The sequence below is a fragment of the Strix uralensis genome, chromosome 33 (assembly GCF_047716275.1).
Source record: "Strix uralensis isolate ZFMK-TIS-50842 chromosome 33, bStrUra1, whole genome shotgun sequence".
NCBI classification, from domain to species: Eukaryota; Metazoa; Chordata; class Aves; order Strigiformes; family Strigidae; genus Strix; species Strix uralensis.
The window spans coordinates 1,184,449-1,202,869 of record NC_134004.1 but is presented as its reverse complement, the minus strand read 5'-3'; the positions used below and the strand labels follow the sequence as shown (position 1 = coordinate 1,202,869).

Here is an 18,421-nt window from a genome sequence, read left to right as displayed (position 1 = left end):
TGGCTCTTGTACCCTGCGAGGCTGCAGGGCCGGGTGCGAATCCTGGCAGAGGCGGTTGAGAAGCACGGTGTGAGGGGGGAACCAGCCCCAAAGGTGGGACCTACAGCATGAACCAAGGGGCCAGGGCAGGAGGGGAGCAGATGAGGAAGGGCCCACAGCCCACAGGGGATGCTGGTCCCTAAAGGATACTGGTTGGTGTCTACCAACCCACCCCTCATCCCTTGCAAACTCCAGCTGGGGGTGCACCCAGGCAGGACCCCAGAGAGTGAGAGGAGAGGGGGGCATCAGCCATGTCTGCAAGGCAAAGGCACCTCGTGCACGGCGTGCTGGAGCGCTGACGGCAGGGAAATCCCTCTGAGCTCCTGAGGCGCTGGGACCCACAGCCCACGGTGCTGTGCAGAGGTGTGCAAGCACCCGACACCCCAGCATGGTGTCTCCAGCAGGTGGGGGCCCAGAGCAAGACAAAGGCTCGGAGCACCCTGCAAGGGCTTGGAGCCCCAACAGTGCTATGGTGGGGCTGGGGAGGGTCACACCCACGAGTCTCCCCTCCCGCACACGGGAAAGGGCAAGGAAGCGATGGCTTTGGGAAGTCGGAGGCTGTTTGCACCAGAGGAGGTTTTGTGGAGGGTGAATGGGTTGGGCTTCATTAATTTAATAGTTTGCATCAGTTTTCAAGCATCTGACCATGATTCTTAGACTCTTTTAAGGAAATAGAGTGAAGCTTGAAAAGCGGAGGCATTTGTAACAGACAGGGCGCCCCAACTGGGCTACTGTTGCTAAACTATATTTTGTTGTGCCTTTTTTTTTTTTTTTTAATTATTGAAACTGTCAAATATAGGTTTGTTTTGTTTTGTTTTTTCAATAGAAGTGTGCACAACATGTTGCTGTGCCACCAGCCACAACGTTACGTGGGCCACTACCAATGCTGGACCCTCCATGAAACTTGTTTGTGAGCCGCACTGCCGAGGGCTCACCCATCCTCGCAGCCCCTGGGCGTCCCTGCAGCCCCCGCCAGTCTGCTGCCACAGGCTGCTGTCGGGTCCTTCTACTGTGGTCTGAGGGTGATGATGCTCTCAAGGCAAAAAAAGCACTGAGCAGCTATCGGACTCTTCTGTTTCCATAGGAAGTGTTTTAAGAGCCCACCCTGGGACCTCTTCTCTGAGAAAGCAGACAGCAGATGCAAAAAATCACCTTCTAGTTACCTTCAGATTTGCAGAGACCTGGAAAACTCACACATTCAGGTCAAATTTGACAAGTCATTTTAGCTGGCAACTTAAACATTAGGTGAAATATTTTTTTAAAACCGACATTTAATTTCAACGTTTCGTATGGGAATGATCCTGTCTCTGGAATGCTGAAACATCTGCCCTTAACATTTCTCAAATGAAACCTCGCAGCTTTTTGACTCAAAAGCAGATTTTTCATCAAAGAAAATTATTTTGTTTTAATTTGCAAATGGTTTACACAGCCTGCAAATGAAATAAGACATGAAATGGCTGCAGGGAAGGTAACACAGGACGCAGCAAAACCAGCAGTGGAACAATATTCCCAGCTACCATCTGCGAGGCATGTTCAGTCTGAGCGTTGCTATTTAAACAGGGCAGCAACATCCCGCTGCCCAGAGCGGCTGGAGATCGGAGTCCGGCTGCACGCGATGCCAAGCGCCGCGGAACAGCAGCGGGGACCTCCGGGCTCACGTGCGGCGCAGTATGGCACTGCGCGGTAAATAAACATGAGGGTCCATAAAATTGGTGCACCGTGACTGGATGCACTTTCCAGGGCACATGAATAATCCTTGTTTATCTTACCAGCTCTGGGAGTAGCATTGTGCGGATCCAGTTTGCTTTAATACGGAGAAATTAAACTTCACACGCGTGCTACGGCTCTTTGCAAGGAAACTTGAACCAGGAGCAGTGCTCGGTGCAGGATGGAGCTGAGGCACACGCCGCATGTAGGCACAGAGATGAGCCAAAATAATGGGACATTCCAGCAACACTGATTCCAGGGCTCAGTTTTCTTTATCAGGAGAAAAAATGTACCCTGGGGCCATAAGAAAGGACAAGATGCTACAATACTGCTGCGATAACCTTCAGTGTTGAAAGATCTTGTGTTCCACCTGGAGCTCAGTGGAGATCACAGCCCCAGCAGCCCTACTCAGGGATTAAAGACAGGCTCAGAAAGCATTACAGCTCAATTTGGGATATTTAGGTGTCTTCGGGTACCACTATCTAAGCACCACTGTTGCATGCAGGATAGGATAAAGGAGGTATCACCTGATACCCACCTAAGGTCAGAGACTCTTTCAAGATGCAACAAACCACAGGGGGAAAAAGAGACCCCCCCCTGCTCTGCATAAAGCATCTGGCAACAACAGCAATAATGAAGGCAAAGTTATTCCAAAACCCTGGGCTGCATCAGTGTCTCTGTGCTAGCCCAGAAAACAATTATCTGGAGAAAGCAGGTCACACCTACACTTCAAAGTCATCTAGTAGTTATAGCTGACTGGCCTCCAGATACTGCTGGGAACAGGCTCAAAGGACTGCAACACCCATCACGGGGCAACACCTATGGGAAAGCTTCTGAGGAGTTCATCCTAATTCATCCCTTCAGGAAATGAGATTCACGGACACCCGCCTCCCACTCGGGAGGTCTCTCAGAGGTGCCCGTCCCCGCAGCACAGGGATGCTGTGAGTTGCGTGGTCCCCTGTGGAAAAAGCTCAGGGTGACCAGCAGGACTTCATTAACTTAGGATGAAATAGTAAATTATGGTCAAAATGAGTAGGGTTTGAATTTAGGTTAGCAGCCCAAGTTTAACCCAAAGGCTTTAATTTAAGCAATTAACCTAAATTACAGCCTTGACTTTACTGATAATTAAACTGAGATTAGGTAGCACAGGTGAACGAACCCGAGTTAGTAAGACACGCTCTTATTTTACAAATATATGTATTTTTTGCAAACAAAACACACAGAGGCACTTCTAAAAATGTCAGCCTTGTCTGAGAAAGGGCATCCATCATCAGACGAAGGCTTCCAAGGTGGATGCTGGAGAGGAGCTGCGGTGCAGAGAGATGGAGAGGAGGTGATGAAAAGTTGGAGGTGTCCCCAGTTCACTGGCTGGGTACACAGAAAATGGTTCAAATTTCTCACTAAAGGGACTGGAGTTGCCTTTATTGCCCTGACAGAGTCAGAACTCACTTTCCTAATCTCAAAGGAGAGTTATTACCTTGATATCAGCATGAGGCCAGGACCAAACTCAGCCAAGACTTTACTCCCAGGTTTGCAGTGTGGTGTAAAGGCATCTCCTGCCTCTTGGTCTGGGACTTGGACCCGCTGCTGCCTGTCTCCTCTGCTCAGCCTGGTAGGAAGAAATAAGGAGGGGAAGGGAAGAAAAAGGCTTCGGAGCCTGTTCAACCTTGCAGGCGGCCTCTGCTACGTCGCGGGGGCTCTCACACGGCGGGACCTGCCCAAACAGAGTTCCCTTTGTTTGATTAGGAGGAAGAACTACAGGGCAGCTTGAGTGAGCACAAGCATGATCCTCTGGTGGAGGAGAAAAAGTCCGTATCAGAGCGAGCTATCTGCATCAGAGCAGCAATTACATGCCTGGAGCTGCAGGGTGCATGGGAGACACTCCCCCAGGAGCTACCTGGAAACCCTGTGTTTCATCAACAGAGCAGGGTGGGGGCCCCCCTTGCCATCACCCCATACCCCAAACCTGTAGCTACAGCTCCTTGTGCTCACAATTCTGCCTTTTGTAATTACCTCTCAAATTCCTTCCAGATGAGTGACAACCGCATCACCTCCACCCTAGTGCAAATGTGAAATGGAAAGAAATTAATTTCTTTTTACTTGGTTGGAGGAGCTGTATTATTACTATTATTAACAATGGACTCCAACGCAGTTGGCGTATTCTTTGGCCAAAAAAGACAAGTTTCATATGTAAAAGGAGCCTGAGGGGAAAAAGGAAAGTACTGACGCATCACGCTGTTAGTAACCAAGGGTGGGTTTCAGCCTGGCTAACTCTGCACATCCTGAGTCAGCCATCTGGGCTACCCACATAGTGTTGGTGAAGGTGGAAAGTCATCTTCAGGGGCCTCTCCGGCCATCTACTGTGGAATGGAGAATCTGCCATTTGGTGGTCATCCCCACTGGCTGCACGAGAATACTGAAAAGCTTTCAGATAGTCAGAGTGATGGGAGATAGATAGCACCCGAGAGAGCAAGTCCCAAAGGAGCCACGCGCATTTAAGGAGGCCGGCAACTTGCATCTGCCTCTGAGTATCTTGCTATCTGGGACTTGCATCTAATATGAATTAAGCACACTGGGGGTGGGGGGTGGGGGGAATCAATCTCGTGCACTGAAGTCATGACACCTGTCAATTGGTGGGCAAACCTCTAAGGCTGATCAATAATCCACTGCCTTTCAGACGCAGACCTGCTGGTTGCAATCCATTTACTTCCAGTGGGTGCAAATGTGCAGAGAGTCAGACCCAATGATACAGCCCCGATGGGCAAAAATTGCAAGATTAAGCTCTTCTTTACAATAAAAGCTCAGTCTTGTAATAGACACCAAAATAAACTACCAATTGCTATTTATTCCCCCCTTCTTTTAAAAACTCAACTGCAGATGCAATCCATCTGAAAGAAAGCAGCTGGGGAAACAACGGGGACACAAAGTATTTCTGGGAGTTTCCTTTACCCGGCTACGCTGCAAGACGGGGGCAGATGGAAGCACAACACCCCTCTGCCGTGGTGATTCCTCAACATTACGTTATTCCTGTACTGCAGCCAGCAGCTGCTCGGACTCGCAGAAAACACGAGAGGAAGCTGTTCGGGGGGGATGCTTTGCAAGTTCATCCTCTTGTATAAATAAATTATATATGAGTCATCTTTTCCTGAACAACCTGAAACACAATGAGGGCCAGAAACACTTGCTGTCACCCAAAATGAATTATTTTTCACATTTTTCTGTTTGACTTGTTGCTCAAACTGCCTGCCATGCTAAATGCAAAGGGCTGCATTGGCACCTGCGGCTGAGAAAGGAAAGATCCAGGATGTCTCACTGATTGCTGTGGATCTGGGCAGGGGCAATCCTGTAGAGCACTTTCCCAGTGGATTCAAGCAGGCAGGATCACACTTTCAGATGTGCAGTGCTGAAAAAGCTGATTAAATCTTCAGGAAACTACATCGTGTTTATAAACTGCAAGTGGGAACAGCGCCAGAGCACTCCATTTCCATAGAGCCAGTGGATTCAAAGCAGTCCCCATTCCCACAATCTTTCCTCCTCTCTTTTATATTCTTTTTTTTTTTTTGGTTTGTTTGTTTACACCCTGCTAAAATACAGAAGTCCGAATCTTCAAAGCCGAGGTACTAGCACAACTATTTGTGATGGAGCTCGATGGCAGCTGTCAAAATCCTCACATGAACAAAAGACCTTGTCAAAACATTTCATTTTCATTCCTTTTTTTTTTTTTTTCAGTGACAGAAGAATAAGTCTGCAGAAGCAGGATCTTCGGAAGACTCAGCTCAGGAAGCTGAGCCTTTACAGGGATGGAAGCAAAACTATTTCTGCAGGTATACCGTGGCGGCATAGAGGGGACCATGCAGCACACATCACCAAACCCCAGGACAGAACAATTTACTGCAGGGCTTGCTGTAAAGCCCTGCTCTGCCCACCACAGACCCCCTTCCTAAAGCACAAGGGACTGTAACTTTTCAAAGCCCTGCCTGTGAACAGAAAAGGGGCGAAAGCAATCCCGAGGGATGAAGTTTTCCAATGAGAGAGGTGTTGAGTGACAGGCATTCTGAACGGTGTTTTCCTCCCTGTGCCCAAGGTGACTCATTGCAACTTTCAAACGCTTTGATATGGCAAAGAGTCTGGCTGTCTACAAAGAGGGCAGAAGGCGACAGTTATTCCCAAACAATACCACTGTTGCTCAGAACCTGGCTATATTATTTCAGAAGGGCGTGTGTGCGGAGTGAGTTCACTCTCCAGAATGCTGTTGGACATGCCAAGCCTAATTAATCAGAAAGATGATCCACCTCATCAAACCCATCCCAGTCTCATACATGCATAAAAGGGCTCTCCTCAGCCCGTGGAGAGCACAGGTTCATCTTTCTCCTTTCCCTCCTACTCCTTGCTCCAGGCCAGCACCTTTGCTCCTTTATTCTTGCTGTAGCATCCATCCCAATCCAAAAGCCAGCAATGTCTCGCCAGTCCACCGTGAGGATTCAGAGGGGAAGAAGTGGCTTCAGCGCTGCTTCGGCCATCATCCCAAACACCTGCCGCTCCAGCTTCAGTTCGTGCTCTGTCACCCGGGTCGGAAACTGCAATGCTGGCAGCGGGTTTGCTAGGGTTGGTGGTGGCTTTGGAAGCAAGAGCCTCTACAATGTTGGTGGATGCAAGAGGATCTCTGTGGCTGGAAGGGGTGGTAGCTTCTATGGATCCGCAGGTTTTGGTGGTGGCGTTGGTAGCGTGTACGGTGGTGGCTTTGGATATGGTGCATTTGGTGGTGGCATGGGTGGCCCTGGATTCCCAGCTGGGGGCATCCACGAAGTCTCCGTCAACCAGAGCCTTCTGAAACCTCTCAACTTGGAGATTGACCCCAGCATCCAAAGGATCCGAAAGGAGGAGAAGGAGCAAATCAAAACCCTCAACAACAAATTTGCCTCTTTCATTGACAAGGTGAGACATGAGCTTCCCTAAGTATCTTCTCCTGATTTTTTTGATGGGAACAATTTTCTTAGCTGCTCTATGAGCACATAAGCTGATCAAGAATGAATAGAAGTGAGGAATGAGACTGGAAGATGCCCAGTCCCTGGAAACTCTAGGGAATGGTACCTGCTACATAGTGGCTGCTATGAATTAATCATCCAGTTTTCGAGTTCCTCATTTGCTGCTTGACATCTCATAGGCAGTGGAGAAAGAGAGCTCTAGAAGACAATCCCATCCTTCTGGAGATGCTGGGCTCTCTCCGTTGAGCATTATAGGAGCCTTGATAACAGTTTTTTAGATAGTTAAAGTGAAATGCAAGCAACCCATCTAAAATGGCCAAGAAAGGAATCCCATGAATTGGCACTAGGGAGAAGTAAGCGTCTCATTGCTTGAATTTCCTTAAAGGCATTTAAAGCTAATCACTGCAACAGTACCAGCATGTTTGGACTGTTAGATCAAAATAGGAAAATCTAATCTGGCACTGTCTGTCCACTTCATTTCCTTGTTAACTGTATTAAGTGCACAAAAGCATCTGCTTGATTTCTGCTCTGGCTGAGCAGCTCCTCTTTGGTTTCAAGGAAAATACTACATTATTTTGGAGCTTTTATGGGGTGGGGAAGCTATACTGAAGGGAAGGAGAAATGGCACTTTACTACTGTTTTCTTAATAAGAGTGCAAACCCCGTTTTGTTCCTTATCTGGTTTTACATGCACTCCTCACAGGAAATGCATGCACCTTGTGAGTTAGCAAAGCAATGAAGGGGAAGCCTGGTGCAAGAAAATCAGTAGTCATTCCAGAGTTTGTTCACAATACTGAGCAGGGTCCGTGCAGTTAAATAGCAAATTCCTTCTTCTAACAGATGAGAATTTGGCTGTGAAAACCAGCTGGAAAGAGTACTTCACTGCCTCAGCTAGTACTGAGCTCCTACTTGTGCAAGGAAAGCTCTCCATAATCTCTGCTCTTTCAAAACATCTTCAGGATATTTCTGCTTGCAGGTCCGATTCCTTGAGCAACAAAATAAAGTGTTGGAAACCAAGTGGAGCCTGCTTCAGGAGCAGGGGATGAAAACAGTTAGGAACAACTTGGAGCCGCTTTTTGAGACTTACATCAACAACCTCAGGATGCAGCTGAACAATCTGCTGAGCGACAAGGGAAGGCTGGAGGGAGAGCTCGTCAACACGCAGTACCTGGTTGAGGATTTCAAGAAGAAGTAAGTCTATCGAGTTAGTGGTCCACTTACCTAGGTAGGTGCAGCCTTTCTCCATTCAACATCCTTAAACCAACTGGGAGATCCAGGAGAGTCTGAGACACGGGAGTTCCTGACAGTGAAGGCTGTGACATTTTCTCAGGATAAACGGTAACGGAGTAACAGATCCAAATACACAAACATTTAGGGAATAATTTAGAATATGATCAAAGACTTATTAACTAAATTACCTACTGAGAGAAAAAATTACATGGTAGGTCTGAGAGTTTCAGGACAGCGTGCTTAATTTGCGTAAGACAGGCAGAAGGAGTATGACTAATGGCCAGAAATAGGAAAAAAGAATAGATTCTTTAAAATTTTTTTGATGTACTTGTTTTAACTAGTTTAGCCTAGGAACACGCTCATGGTCTCTTATTCAGATGCTCTGTAGGAGAAAAGAACATTGTATGCAAAATGCTCTTAAGGAAGTTCATTCCAGCAAACCAAAATCACCTCCATCTGTTACTTGCCTAAACAAATGCTCCTTCTGCTTCCCTCCATTAGGTATGAAGATGAAATCAACAGGCGTACAGTTGCAGAGAATGAATTTGTGACACTCAAGAAGGTGAGAGCAAATTACAGAACACCATCTGATGACTACTTGTAGAACTCTAATCACCTGTTAATTCACAAATCCGTCCATCCATATTCCAAAAGCTTTTTTTTACAATTTCTTCCCGGGACTGTTATTGCAGATGTACGTGTGTTCCTGACTTGCTAATTAGAGTTTAAAACACATTACCTAAATCTCTCATCCTCCAGGATGTAGATGCTGCCTATATGAACAAGGTGGAACTACAAGCCAAGGTAGATGCGCTGACTGAAGAAATTAATTTCCTGAGAGCCCTCTATGAAGCAGTGAGTACAACCACCTCCCAAGACATTTCAACCCTCAGCTAAGAGCCTCCCTCCCTCCTTTTCTCTGAAAGCCTGTAATTTCTTCCCCGGGGAGATGCTAAATCCTTTACCTCTTTAGAGATATACCAACCGATTTAGCTGTTTAGATAACAATCTGTAGCCTCTCCCAGGTCTGCACACTCATCTGAAAGGATGAAAAGGCATCTCTCAAGTGAATTAGCTCACCTAATCCCCTGTGCACTTCGCAGGAGCTGTCTCAGATGCAGACACAGATCTCCGACACCTCTGTCGTTCTCACCATGGACAACAACCGAAACCTGGACCTGGACAGCATCATCTCGGAGGTCAAGGCGCAGTACGAGGATATCGCCAACAGAAGCCGGGCTGAAGCAGAGTCCTGGTACCAAACCAAGGTGAAGAAACTGGGGGTTTCCGTGCTGTTATCTTCATGTCTTGTCTTGAACAGATAAAGACCATCTCTTCCAAGAAAACCTTCTAGAAAACTGTATCTTGCACAGCAGCGCTCCAGCTGCTAGTCTGGGCTTGAGGAGGGACCCATGCCTTCAGGCACCTGGGTTACTCCAAAAACGATGGATTTTACCTTGGGTGATTGTTCCTCTCTCTGTGACAGTACGAAGAGCTGCAGGCTACAGCAGGCAGGCACGGGGACGACCTCCGTAACACCAAGCAGGAGATCTCCGAGCTCAACCGCCACGTCCAGCGACTGCGCTCTGAAATCGACAGTGTGAAGAAACAGGTAAAAAGCAGCAAATCCCACACTTTTAACCATTTTACCCCCTGACTTGCAAGGGAGAGGAAGGAAAATGTTAGAGGCAACCTAGACAAGTTCTGCTCAGTTTGATACTTTTTCTTTCAAAAGGAGAGCTGTCACTAAAAAAGGTAAAGCTGATGGTGCTGGAATAAGACATTGTGATTTCAGGGTAGATAAAGATCAAGTCTGGGTCTTGTACGGGGAATCTGACTGGGGGTTTCTCTTCTGTAGTGCGCAAATCTGAAAGCGGCCATTGCGGATGCTGAGGAGCGCGGGGAGCTGGCCCTCAAAGATGCTAAGGCCAAACTGGCCGAGCTAGAAGATGCTTTGCAACAGGCCAAGGCTGACCTGGCCCGGCAGCTCCGTGAGTACCAGGAGCTCATGAACGTCAAGCTGGCCCTGGACATCGAGATCGCGACCTACAGGAAGCTGCTGGAGGGCGAGGAGTGCAGGTGGGTGGGAGACAACCCTTCTAGTCCTGATGTTGGAGGAGCAAAGCAATGCGAGCGCTGGAGATGCTCAGCATTTTTGAAATGCCAAACTGGGCATTAGGGGGCAGGGAGGGAGGAAGATTGTCCTAGTTAATGGAAATAACATTGTGGGAATGATCCCCAAATTACGCCAAGTTTTTATTTTTATCCCAAAAGGTCTCTAGGAAATGTACCCTATTTTTTCCCCCCACTATCAACAGAACTCTTATCCTCTTACCTTGTTCTGTCTGTCCCCTAACAGGCTGGCTGGAGATGGCGTCCCAGTGAATATCTGTAAGTCTCTCAAATATATGCCATTACCTTATTTAAGCATCAGTGTGTCTCTGCACCAAGAAGCAATGCCCAGAGAAACTGAAAGCTTTTCTTTCTCCTTCCTGCAGCTGTGACCAGAACAACTGTGGGAACGGGATATGGAGGAGGAAGCAACCTCAGCATGGGAGGGGGAATCTGCAACATGGGGAACAGCTTCAGCTGTGGAAGCGGTCCCGGGGTTACCAGCACCACCCTCGGAGGCGGCAGCAGCTCCAGCGTGAAGTTCGTCTCAACCTCCTCCACCAGAAGAAGTTACAGAAGCTAAATGTTTCCTTTCAGACCCCTTCACTTGCCAGAAAACACCTTAATGCTGGTCCTTTACTAAAGCATAGTTGGGGTCAACAGAATGAGGGCCACCCAAACCCTATGTCTTGTCGCACAGGAGCCTCACTCTAGGAACTCTCCCTCCGCTGTGTTGTCTAGCACGTGTCGTGTAGGGCTCTGCTATTGAACATGAGTCCAACTGTTTTAACTGTTTTAAATTTGCAACTTGCTTGTTACAGCTCAGCATTTTTTGGCCGGATTTTGTATATAAAACGTGTCCCATGACTGTTTGTCTCTCTTCACTTTCTGGTGTTTGTCTAATAAAAATGCATACGTAATTTATTCTATTTTGTGGACCTTTTAATTAAAGACATGGAACAGCAAATGCAAATGCAGATAACAAGCACTTTTCCTAGGGCCCTGCCCAGTTAAAGGCTCAGATTTTTGCTCGTCATTCACATTTCCTGAATCTCTCCCTTAGCAGCCAAAACACACAAGCACAGCGTAGCACCAAAGGGAGGTTTGCCGTTGATTTCAATGTTCTCCCCACTGTGCGAGTAAAACACCTGGAAGCTAAACACAGGGCACGCCAAGGCAAGAGCCGGGCACAGGGGAAAAGGTCTAAGATTCATTTACTGTGCAGCTTCCAGGCAATGCAACATCCAGCAGCCTGGCTCCCAGGGGGTACAAAGGGCAGTGCCAAGCGTGTGATGTACCTGCATAAACTTCTAACAATAGGGAACTAATTACTAGGGGAGTCAGAGCAACCACCCGCAAGTATATCAGTCCATCTCAAAACCCCTTTTACTGAGCTGTCTCACCTCAGCGTAGGTGCCAGCGGTGCAAACATCTGCCCGAGCAGGTTGAAAGAGCTCCCTTTCTGTTCAGAGCACTGGCCACACTGGTTTAGGTGTTTATCTTGGGTCTTGATGCTGATGTTCCCTCCCCTTTGACTATCAGCAGGTGGAGGATCTGGTCCATACGCATTCACGTGCTGTGTTTAATTAGATGTCACTCATGCAATAGCTATAAAAAATATCCAATGGGATACCTGTTGGAAAGTGAAAGTCTTCAAGAGGCAAAGTTTCTTCACGTTTCTAGAACACACTGGAGACAAGATCTTGTTTTGAGAGGGTGAAGAAAAACCAGAGGAGGTGTGGCAATTCTAGATGTGGTTCTGACTAATTGGGAGAAATTAATTGAGAAGTAAAAGCAGAGCATCATCTGGCTGAATGCTACAGAGTGACAGATCTCATTGCTGGAACATCAATTGAACAAACAGATGTGATTAGAAAAAAGGTCCCAACCCTCACCCCATGTATTTCAATAAGTTCCAGTAATGGGTAGAGAAGAACTCTTAGGAAAATACTCAAAATGATGGGCAAATAGAGCGGAATTGGCAGTGCCTGAATAATATAGAGACCAGCAGCTTCCCATAATTTTCAAGGATCCTGTGAACTCTGCATGTTCCTCTCTGTACCCCTCTGGAAATCTCCTTCCCAAAAACTTGCAGGCTCAGTGATGGGTCTGCTGCAGCTCTCCACTCCTGCTCCACCACTTCTCCCTCCCAAATACTCACTCCTGAATACAGCAGCCTCCTGGGAAGGAGCAATCGCCTCACTCTGAGCAGCAGCCCAGGCAAGGTCAAGTAATGGTTTTCCTCACTGCTGCCCGGACACACTCTCCAACCAAAGAGGATAGAACGTGTATAGGCAACAGGCACGTCAGACGGGTGCCATCCATTGCATCAACACCTGGGCCATAACAGAGATTACAAAGCCCTTCATCGAGCACGGGAAAGGTTGGGGCCAGACTATTTGTTCTCCCAGGGCATTCCTTTTTAAGCAAGATACAAAACCACCCTGGCAAAAGTCCGCACCTCTGGATACATGACCAATGTACAGCTGTCCTGGTTCTGGTCACCGTGTACGTAACCTTCTGCATCCAGCCCTGCTGGTCAAGTTAAACAGTCGTAGCGATGACCTGGGGCTTATATTTCAGTGGGAGAGGACAGCCCTCGTTAATTCTAGCACAGCCCAGATTAAAACCTTAGTCATAATAAAATGAATGGTGCTTGTACTCAGGGGCTTGAATTTGCAATGCATGGAGGGAACTGATTGCTAATTGCTACCCATTACATTTTTACAGAGTTTTTTAAGACAGTCAGTAGCTTAGTCACAGAAGCTCTGCTCTCTTAAAAACTGCTGCTTGTTGTAACGCACAGTAGCTGAAACACTCCCAGAACAGTTATTTTAGTTTTATTCCAAGGTGTGTAATGGAAACATTAGTTGACTAGAGAATAAAACAGAAAAGAAAAAAAAAAAAGCATGGCTGAAAGGCAAAAAGAGATGGCAGGCACCTGCAAATTACCCTCCTGGGACTTCCTGGTCAAACTCACTTGACTGCCCGGCTTCCATATGTGAAATGGCAAGCACAAGCGCGCACTTGAAAGATGCATCTGCAAACACCTGCTCCATGCCCCGGTGCCTGCACGTGTCTTTTTAATGGCTGGGGAAAGCTACGACTTCCAGCAACACTCTGCAGGTGGGCTGCTACCTCCTCTGATGAGCAGGTGTTCAGCTCGGGCATGGGCATCCACGAGAGAGATGTACCTTGGCAAACCGAAGGGCTGCAGGGTCCAAGAGAAGCGTGTCTGTCCCTGGGCACTCAGACCAGACGCTGGGAGTGACTTCTGAGCATCCTGCCTGCTCCAGGATAAGTGTCCATGCGTACGGTGCTGCCACACAGCGCGCACAGGGCGAGTCAGGACACCATGTGTCTTTCACTAGAGAAATGCACTATTTGACTTTTCCTGGGTGCTACGTGGAATAAGGGAGTTGTCTGAGAACAATGTTGTAAGCCCGGAGCCCAAGCACTGGATTTCCTTGTGAGTAAGAGATATCAGAGGGGGAAGACAACAGACATGGGGAGGGCAGCCTGGGAACAGGCTTCACACCGTGTAGAGACAAGGTCACCCCATGAGTCAGGAAACAGCCCTAAAATATGTGAAGGTGAAGCCCTGAGAAATCGCCAACTCAGGTTTTGTGTCGTCACAGACAACAGTAACTCCCTCCCAGGTCATATTCTGATATTTCATCATTTGTTGTCAGTCTGAATCAGGATGAAGTGTAGACACTTTTCGCAGAAAGAAAAGGTCTGAAAATGCCATTCATAAAATTACCTTCCATGTCCTTCCCGCTCCCCAGCTGGTTTTTGATAGCTGATGGTCCGGGACTTCCACTAATGACCCATCACCACCCTGGCTTTCCCTCCATCACCTCTTTCTCCCTTCTGTATCAGTTCTGCTTTAAATGACTCTTGTTTGGACATGAGAACAAGAGTCCAGAATTTCTGACAAGTCGGGGCCTGAGGTGCTGATGCCCCGCTGGGGTTTACTCAAAACCACAGCAGCAGGAAAACACAGACCCACAATAACAGATTTCTCAGATCTCGGACCACTGCACCGTGAAATAATGTGCCTTTACGCAACAGAGGGATTGATTCACCCATGAAATAGAGATGAGCGAGCGCTTGCCCAACAAGGGGAACCATCTACTGCAGAGGTGAAAGGAGGGAGTGGGAAAAGGATGGCTGCGAACAAGAGTTGAGCAGGCAGTATTTAGTGTTTTCTCAGATATTTCAACAGCCAGATCATGACTGTCACAAAAAAATGCAACTTCTGCACTTTGTGAGTGCTCACCGTGAACTCACCGTCCGCTTTGCTGCTGGGTGTGCCGAGCCCAGTTAATCAGTAAGATGAGCACCACGCCAGACCCATCCCCAGCTAGTAAGGGTATAAAAGGGCCAGTCCCAGCCTGGGGGAGCACAACTTCACCTTCCTGCCTTCATCCACTTCCTCGCTGCTTTATTCTTTCTATCGCTCTCACCCTGCTCACATCAGCTGCCATGTCTCGCCAGTGCGCTGCAAGGAACCAGAGCAATACTGGCTTCAGTGCTGCTTCTGCCTTCATCCCAAATGCCAGCAGCGCCAGCTTCTGCTTACGTTCTGCATCCCAAGGTGGGAGCTGCAGTATCGCCCCTGGGTATGGAAGATTTGCTGGAGGTTTTGGAAGCAGGAGCCTCTACAGCCTTGGTGGATGCAAGAGGATCTCTGTAGCTGGAAGAGGTGGTGGCTTCTACGGACCTGCAGGTTTTGGTGCTGTCCCTGTGATCTCCTGTGGTTTTGGTGGTGCAGTTGGTGGTGCCTTTGGGTTTGGTGGTGGCATGGGTGGTCCTGGATTCCCTGCTCTCCCAGCTGGGGGCATCCATGAAGTCTCAGTCAACCAGAGCCTTCTGAAACCTCTCAATCTGGAGATTGACCCCAACATCCAGAGTATCCGTAAGGATGAGAAGGATCAGATTCAAACCCTCAACAATAAATTTGCCTCCTTCATCGACAAGGTGAGACATAGGATTTCTCGCTTATGCTGTGTTGATTCTTCAGTGGGGAAGCACAAACAAGGGCAAGTTGTATCTTTATCAGCAATTTTGCTGCTCTTGTACTGCCATTTCTAACATCAGCAGCCTGGGAATAAAACCTGAGGGGTTCTAGCTTTGAGACCATTCATCCCTCGCATTAATGCTGAGACCAGTCAACAGGGAGAAAATGGTGATATAGGGTGTAAGGAAGCAGAGTTTGCAAAAAGAGCAGGAATGTTAACATCAGATGTGCAATGTTTGTATAAACTGTCAGTTGTTCCACAAGGGCTGAGAGCTCCCACCTTCCAGCAAGTGAATCCTTGCAGGATTGTACCTTGTCTCTAAGAAAAACTGTCCTAAAATCACTGTTTCTGAAACACCTTCTTTCTCTATACAGGTCCGATTCCTTGAACAACAAAACAAGGTCCTGGAGACCAAGTGGGCCCTTCTGCAAGAACAGGGGAACAAAACAGTCAGAAACAACATTGAGCCCCTCTTTGAGACCTACATCAACAACCTCAAGAGACAGCTGAACGGCTTGCTGACAGACAAGGAGAACTTGGGAGTGGAGCTGAACAAGGTGCAAGGCCTTGCTGAGGACTTCAAGAACAAGTAAGTCTGCCCATCTGTGGTCTGCAACAGAGGCCAGCTCGCTGTTGCATCTGTGCAGTCAAATGAGGAAAGAAGGCCTTTTTGCTGATATAATCTTCTGAGTAAGGCCCAGGTTAAGTTTAATACGAGACATATTCAGCCTCACTTCCCCATGGCTGAAAGTCACAGGCAGAAAATGATAGGGCTAAGAGACCAAGGTACGTACATACACGCATACAAAAAAAAATAAGAGGCTGGTCCTGAAAATATGAAATAACTTTTGTACAAGGCTAGGCTAACCCTCCATTTCCATCCTGCAGATACGAAGAAGAGATCAACAAGCACACAGCTGTCGAGAATGAATTTGTGATCCTGAAGAAGGTGGGTGCACGCACGCTCTCCCTCCCAGCTCTGCACGAGCATAGCAAGAAACACGTTCTTCAGCTTTTCCTCTGCTTCTCCGAAAACCACTTCATTTTTGTGATGTGTTTCCTCTTCTAGGAGGTGGACGCTGCCTACATGAACAAGACAGAGCTGCAAGCCAGGCTGGACTCCCTTATGGAGGAGATAGATTTCCTCAGAGCTCTCTATGAAGCCGTAAGCACCAGCATTTACATCCTTCTCCCAGTTTCCAGCCTTCCTTTCCCACTTCAGAGGCTCAGGACTGTTTATTTTCCACTCTATTCCGCTAAATAATTCAATGCTTTTTCCATTTCACCTGCTGTCTTAACCCTGCCTGAAACCATCCTAGAAAAAACACTTTGTCCATCCAGGTCTACCCTCTAACTTGGGAGTTTCCTTCCTCTCAGCAACATTCGTGTCTCACGCCTGCGACTCACCGAAATACCCGCTGCTTTTACAGGAACTGTCTCAGATGCAGACCCAGATCTCCGACACCTCTGTCATCCTGACCATGGACAACAACCGCAGCCTGGACATGGACAGCATCATCGCAGAGGTCAAGGCACAGTATGAGGACATCGCCAACCGGAGCCGGGCGGAGGCTGAGTCCTGGTACCAGTCCAGGGTGAGTGCCTAGGAAGGCTTCTGCAATGGGAAAACCACACTCCCTCCCCCAGTTTCCCATGGGGAGGTGGGTGCCACTGTGATTTTTATAACACAGGATGTCTCCAGATTTAATAATCCTATAAAGTTTGAAGTGCTAATTTGGGATTGAGAACATATGCACACTTCTGAGTGCAAACACCCACGTACCCACATTCTGCTTGGCTCCAAAATCAATATATTTTACCTTGACTGGCTGTTCCTCTCTCTGTGACAGTACGAAGAGCTGCAGGCTGCAGCAGGCAGGCACGGGGACGACCTCCGTAACACCAAGCAGGAGATCTCCGAGCTCAACCGCCACGTCCAGCGACTGCGCTCTGAAATCGACAGTGTGAAGAAACAGGTAAAAAGCAGTGTAAATGCATAAGACTAAACTCTTGCTGCGGTCTAACTTCTTGATTGTCCAGTCAACTCCAGGGAATAAAAATAAATGTATGTCAGTGAGTTCTGCTGGATAAGGAATGAGTATGACACCATTTATTTCAGTGCTGTAACACCACTAAGAGTAACAATGCAACATGAGTAAACCTAAGATGATGTTACGAGGTGTGGAGTTAGATTAAATCCAGGTTGTGACCTGGCTCAGAACATGGATCACACCTATGGTCATGACCTCAGGGTACAAAGAACTGGTCTATGCTCTAGATAAGGAACACAACGACTACTTTTCCTCCACAGTGCGCCAATTTGCAGACAGCTATTGCAGATACTGAGCAGCGTGGGGAGATGGCCCTCAAGGATGCCAGGGCCAAACTGGCCGAACTGGAGACAGCTCTGCAGAAGGCCAAGACAGACCTCGCCCAGCAGCTCCGTGAGTACCAGGAGCTCATGAACGTCAAGCTGGCCCTGGACATTGAGATTGCGACCTACAGGAAGCTGCTGGAGGGAGAGGAGTGCAGGTGGGTGCAATTTTATATCCCAATTTCCAGAAGTGCAGTGGAGTCACAGACCCTTGTTGCGTTTAGTCTTCCCACGTTCAGAAGACCTGAAAGCTGTTTAAAGGCAAGCAATTGCCCAGGAAGATGAGCTATTTGGGAAGATGGTAGCCTTCGTGCAAACTTTCCAACTTCCACCAAAAATATTCCAAGAAGATTCTCCTGCCTTTTCAACCAGCTCCTGGTCATGGGTTCCCCTTGAATTCTTACTGGTTTATTTTGCTCCCTAACAGGCTCTCTGGAGAAGGTGCCGGCACAGTGAATATCTGTAAGTAACTTTTAAACATAGTTTGCCAACTTTTACATTTGTCTCCCTGCCACTCAGAGCCCACTGTTTGTGGATGCCTCTAAAGCGGGTGTTCTCCTCTTGCAGCTGTGACCAGAACCCCTGTAGGAACGGGCTATGGAACTGGAAACTGTGTCAGCTTTGGAGGCAGCAGCGGTGTTGGAGGTGGGGTCTGTGCTGGAGGAATGGGCTTCAGCTCTGGAAGCGGACAAGGCGCAGCCGGGTCATGTGTGGTCGGTGGAAGCAGTTCCAGCATAAAGTACGTCTCCACCACCTCTTCAACCAAGAGATGCTATTAAAGTCAGACACCAGCACTGTTAGCTAGCGTGTGCCGAGTTTCCTCTCGTCTTGTGTGCAATCCTTACCCTGTTACTTGCAAAAAATTTGGAAGTCAAAGCTGTCTGTCCTTATTTATATAAAACATGCCATGCTCCTGTTTGTTCTTTGACTCTCTGAAATCCTCATTTCCCA

The 18,421-nt window shown here is 47.9% G+C and overlaps 2 protein-coding genes across 2 annotated transcripts; both read left to right on the top strand.

The window, feature by feature from the left end:
• Positions 1 to 6,201: 6,201 nt before the first annotated feature.
• Positions 6,202 to 10,743, top strand: LOC141936670 (keratin, type II cytoskeletal 75-like). Its single transcript, XM_074853819.1, has 9 exons — positions 6,202 to 6,681; positions 7,707 to 7,921; positions 8,462 to 8,522; positions 8,720 to 8,815; positions 9,064 to 9,228; positions 9,447 to 9,572; positions 9,819 to 10,039; positions 10,320 to 10,351; positions 10,459 to 10,743. Exons 1-9 carry the CDS (start codon positions 6,202 to 6,204, stop codon positions 10,653 to 10,655), a joined length of 1,593 nt encoding a protein of 530 aa, XP_074709920.1. The 3' UTR covers positions 10,656 to 10,743.
• A 3,817-nt stretch (positions 10,744 to 14,560) lies between these two features.
• LOC141936671 (keratin, type II cytoskeletal 5-like) lies at positions 14,561 to 18,249 on the top strand. Its single transcript, XM_074853820.1, has 9 exons — positions 14,561 to 15,055; positions 15,471 to 15,685; positions 15,985 to 16,045; positions 16,166 to 16,261; positions 16,527 to 16,691; positions 16,947 to 17,072; positions 17,408 to 17,628; positions 17,898 to 17,932; positions 18,038 to 18,249. Exons 1-9 carry the CDS (start codon positions 14,561 to 14,563, stop codon positions 18,247 to 18,249), a joined length of 1,626 nt encoding a protein of 541 aa, XP_074709921.1.
• Positions 18,250 to 18,421: the final 172 nt, after the last annotated feature.

Bases quoted from the DNA above. Each gene is read 5' to 3' on its own strand.
- LOC141936671 (XM_074853820.1), top strand. From the start codon at position 14,561: ATGTCTCGCCAGTGCGCTGCAAGGAACCAGAGCAATACTGGCTTCAGT. The intron at 15,686-15,984 runs GTAAGTCTGCCC...TCCATCCTGCAG, and splicing joins GCTGAGGACTTCAAGAACAA to ATACGAAGAAGAGATCAACA. The intron at 17,073-17,407 runs GTAAAAAGCAGT...TTTCCTCCACAG, and splicing joins TCGACAGTGTGAAGAAACAG to TGCGCCAATTTGCAGACAGC.
- LOC141936670 (XM_074853819.1), top strand. From the start codon at position 6,202: ATGTCTCGCCAGTCCACCGTGAGGATTCAGAGGGGAAGAAGTGGCTTC. The intron at 7,922-8,461 runs GTAAGTCTATCG...TCCCTCCATTAG, and splicing joins GTTGAGGATTTCAAGAAGAA to GTATGAAGATGAAATCAACA. The intron at 8,523-8,719 runs GTGAGAGCAAAT...CTCATCCTCCAG, and splicing joins AATTTGTGACACTCAAGAAG to GATGTAGATGCTGCCTATAT.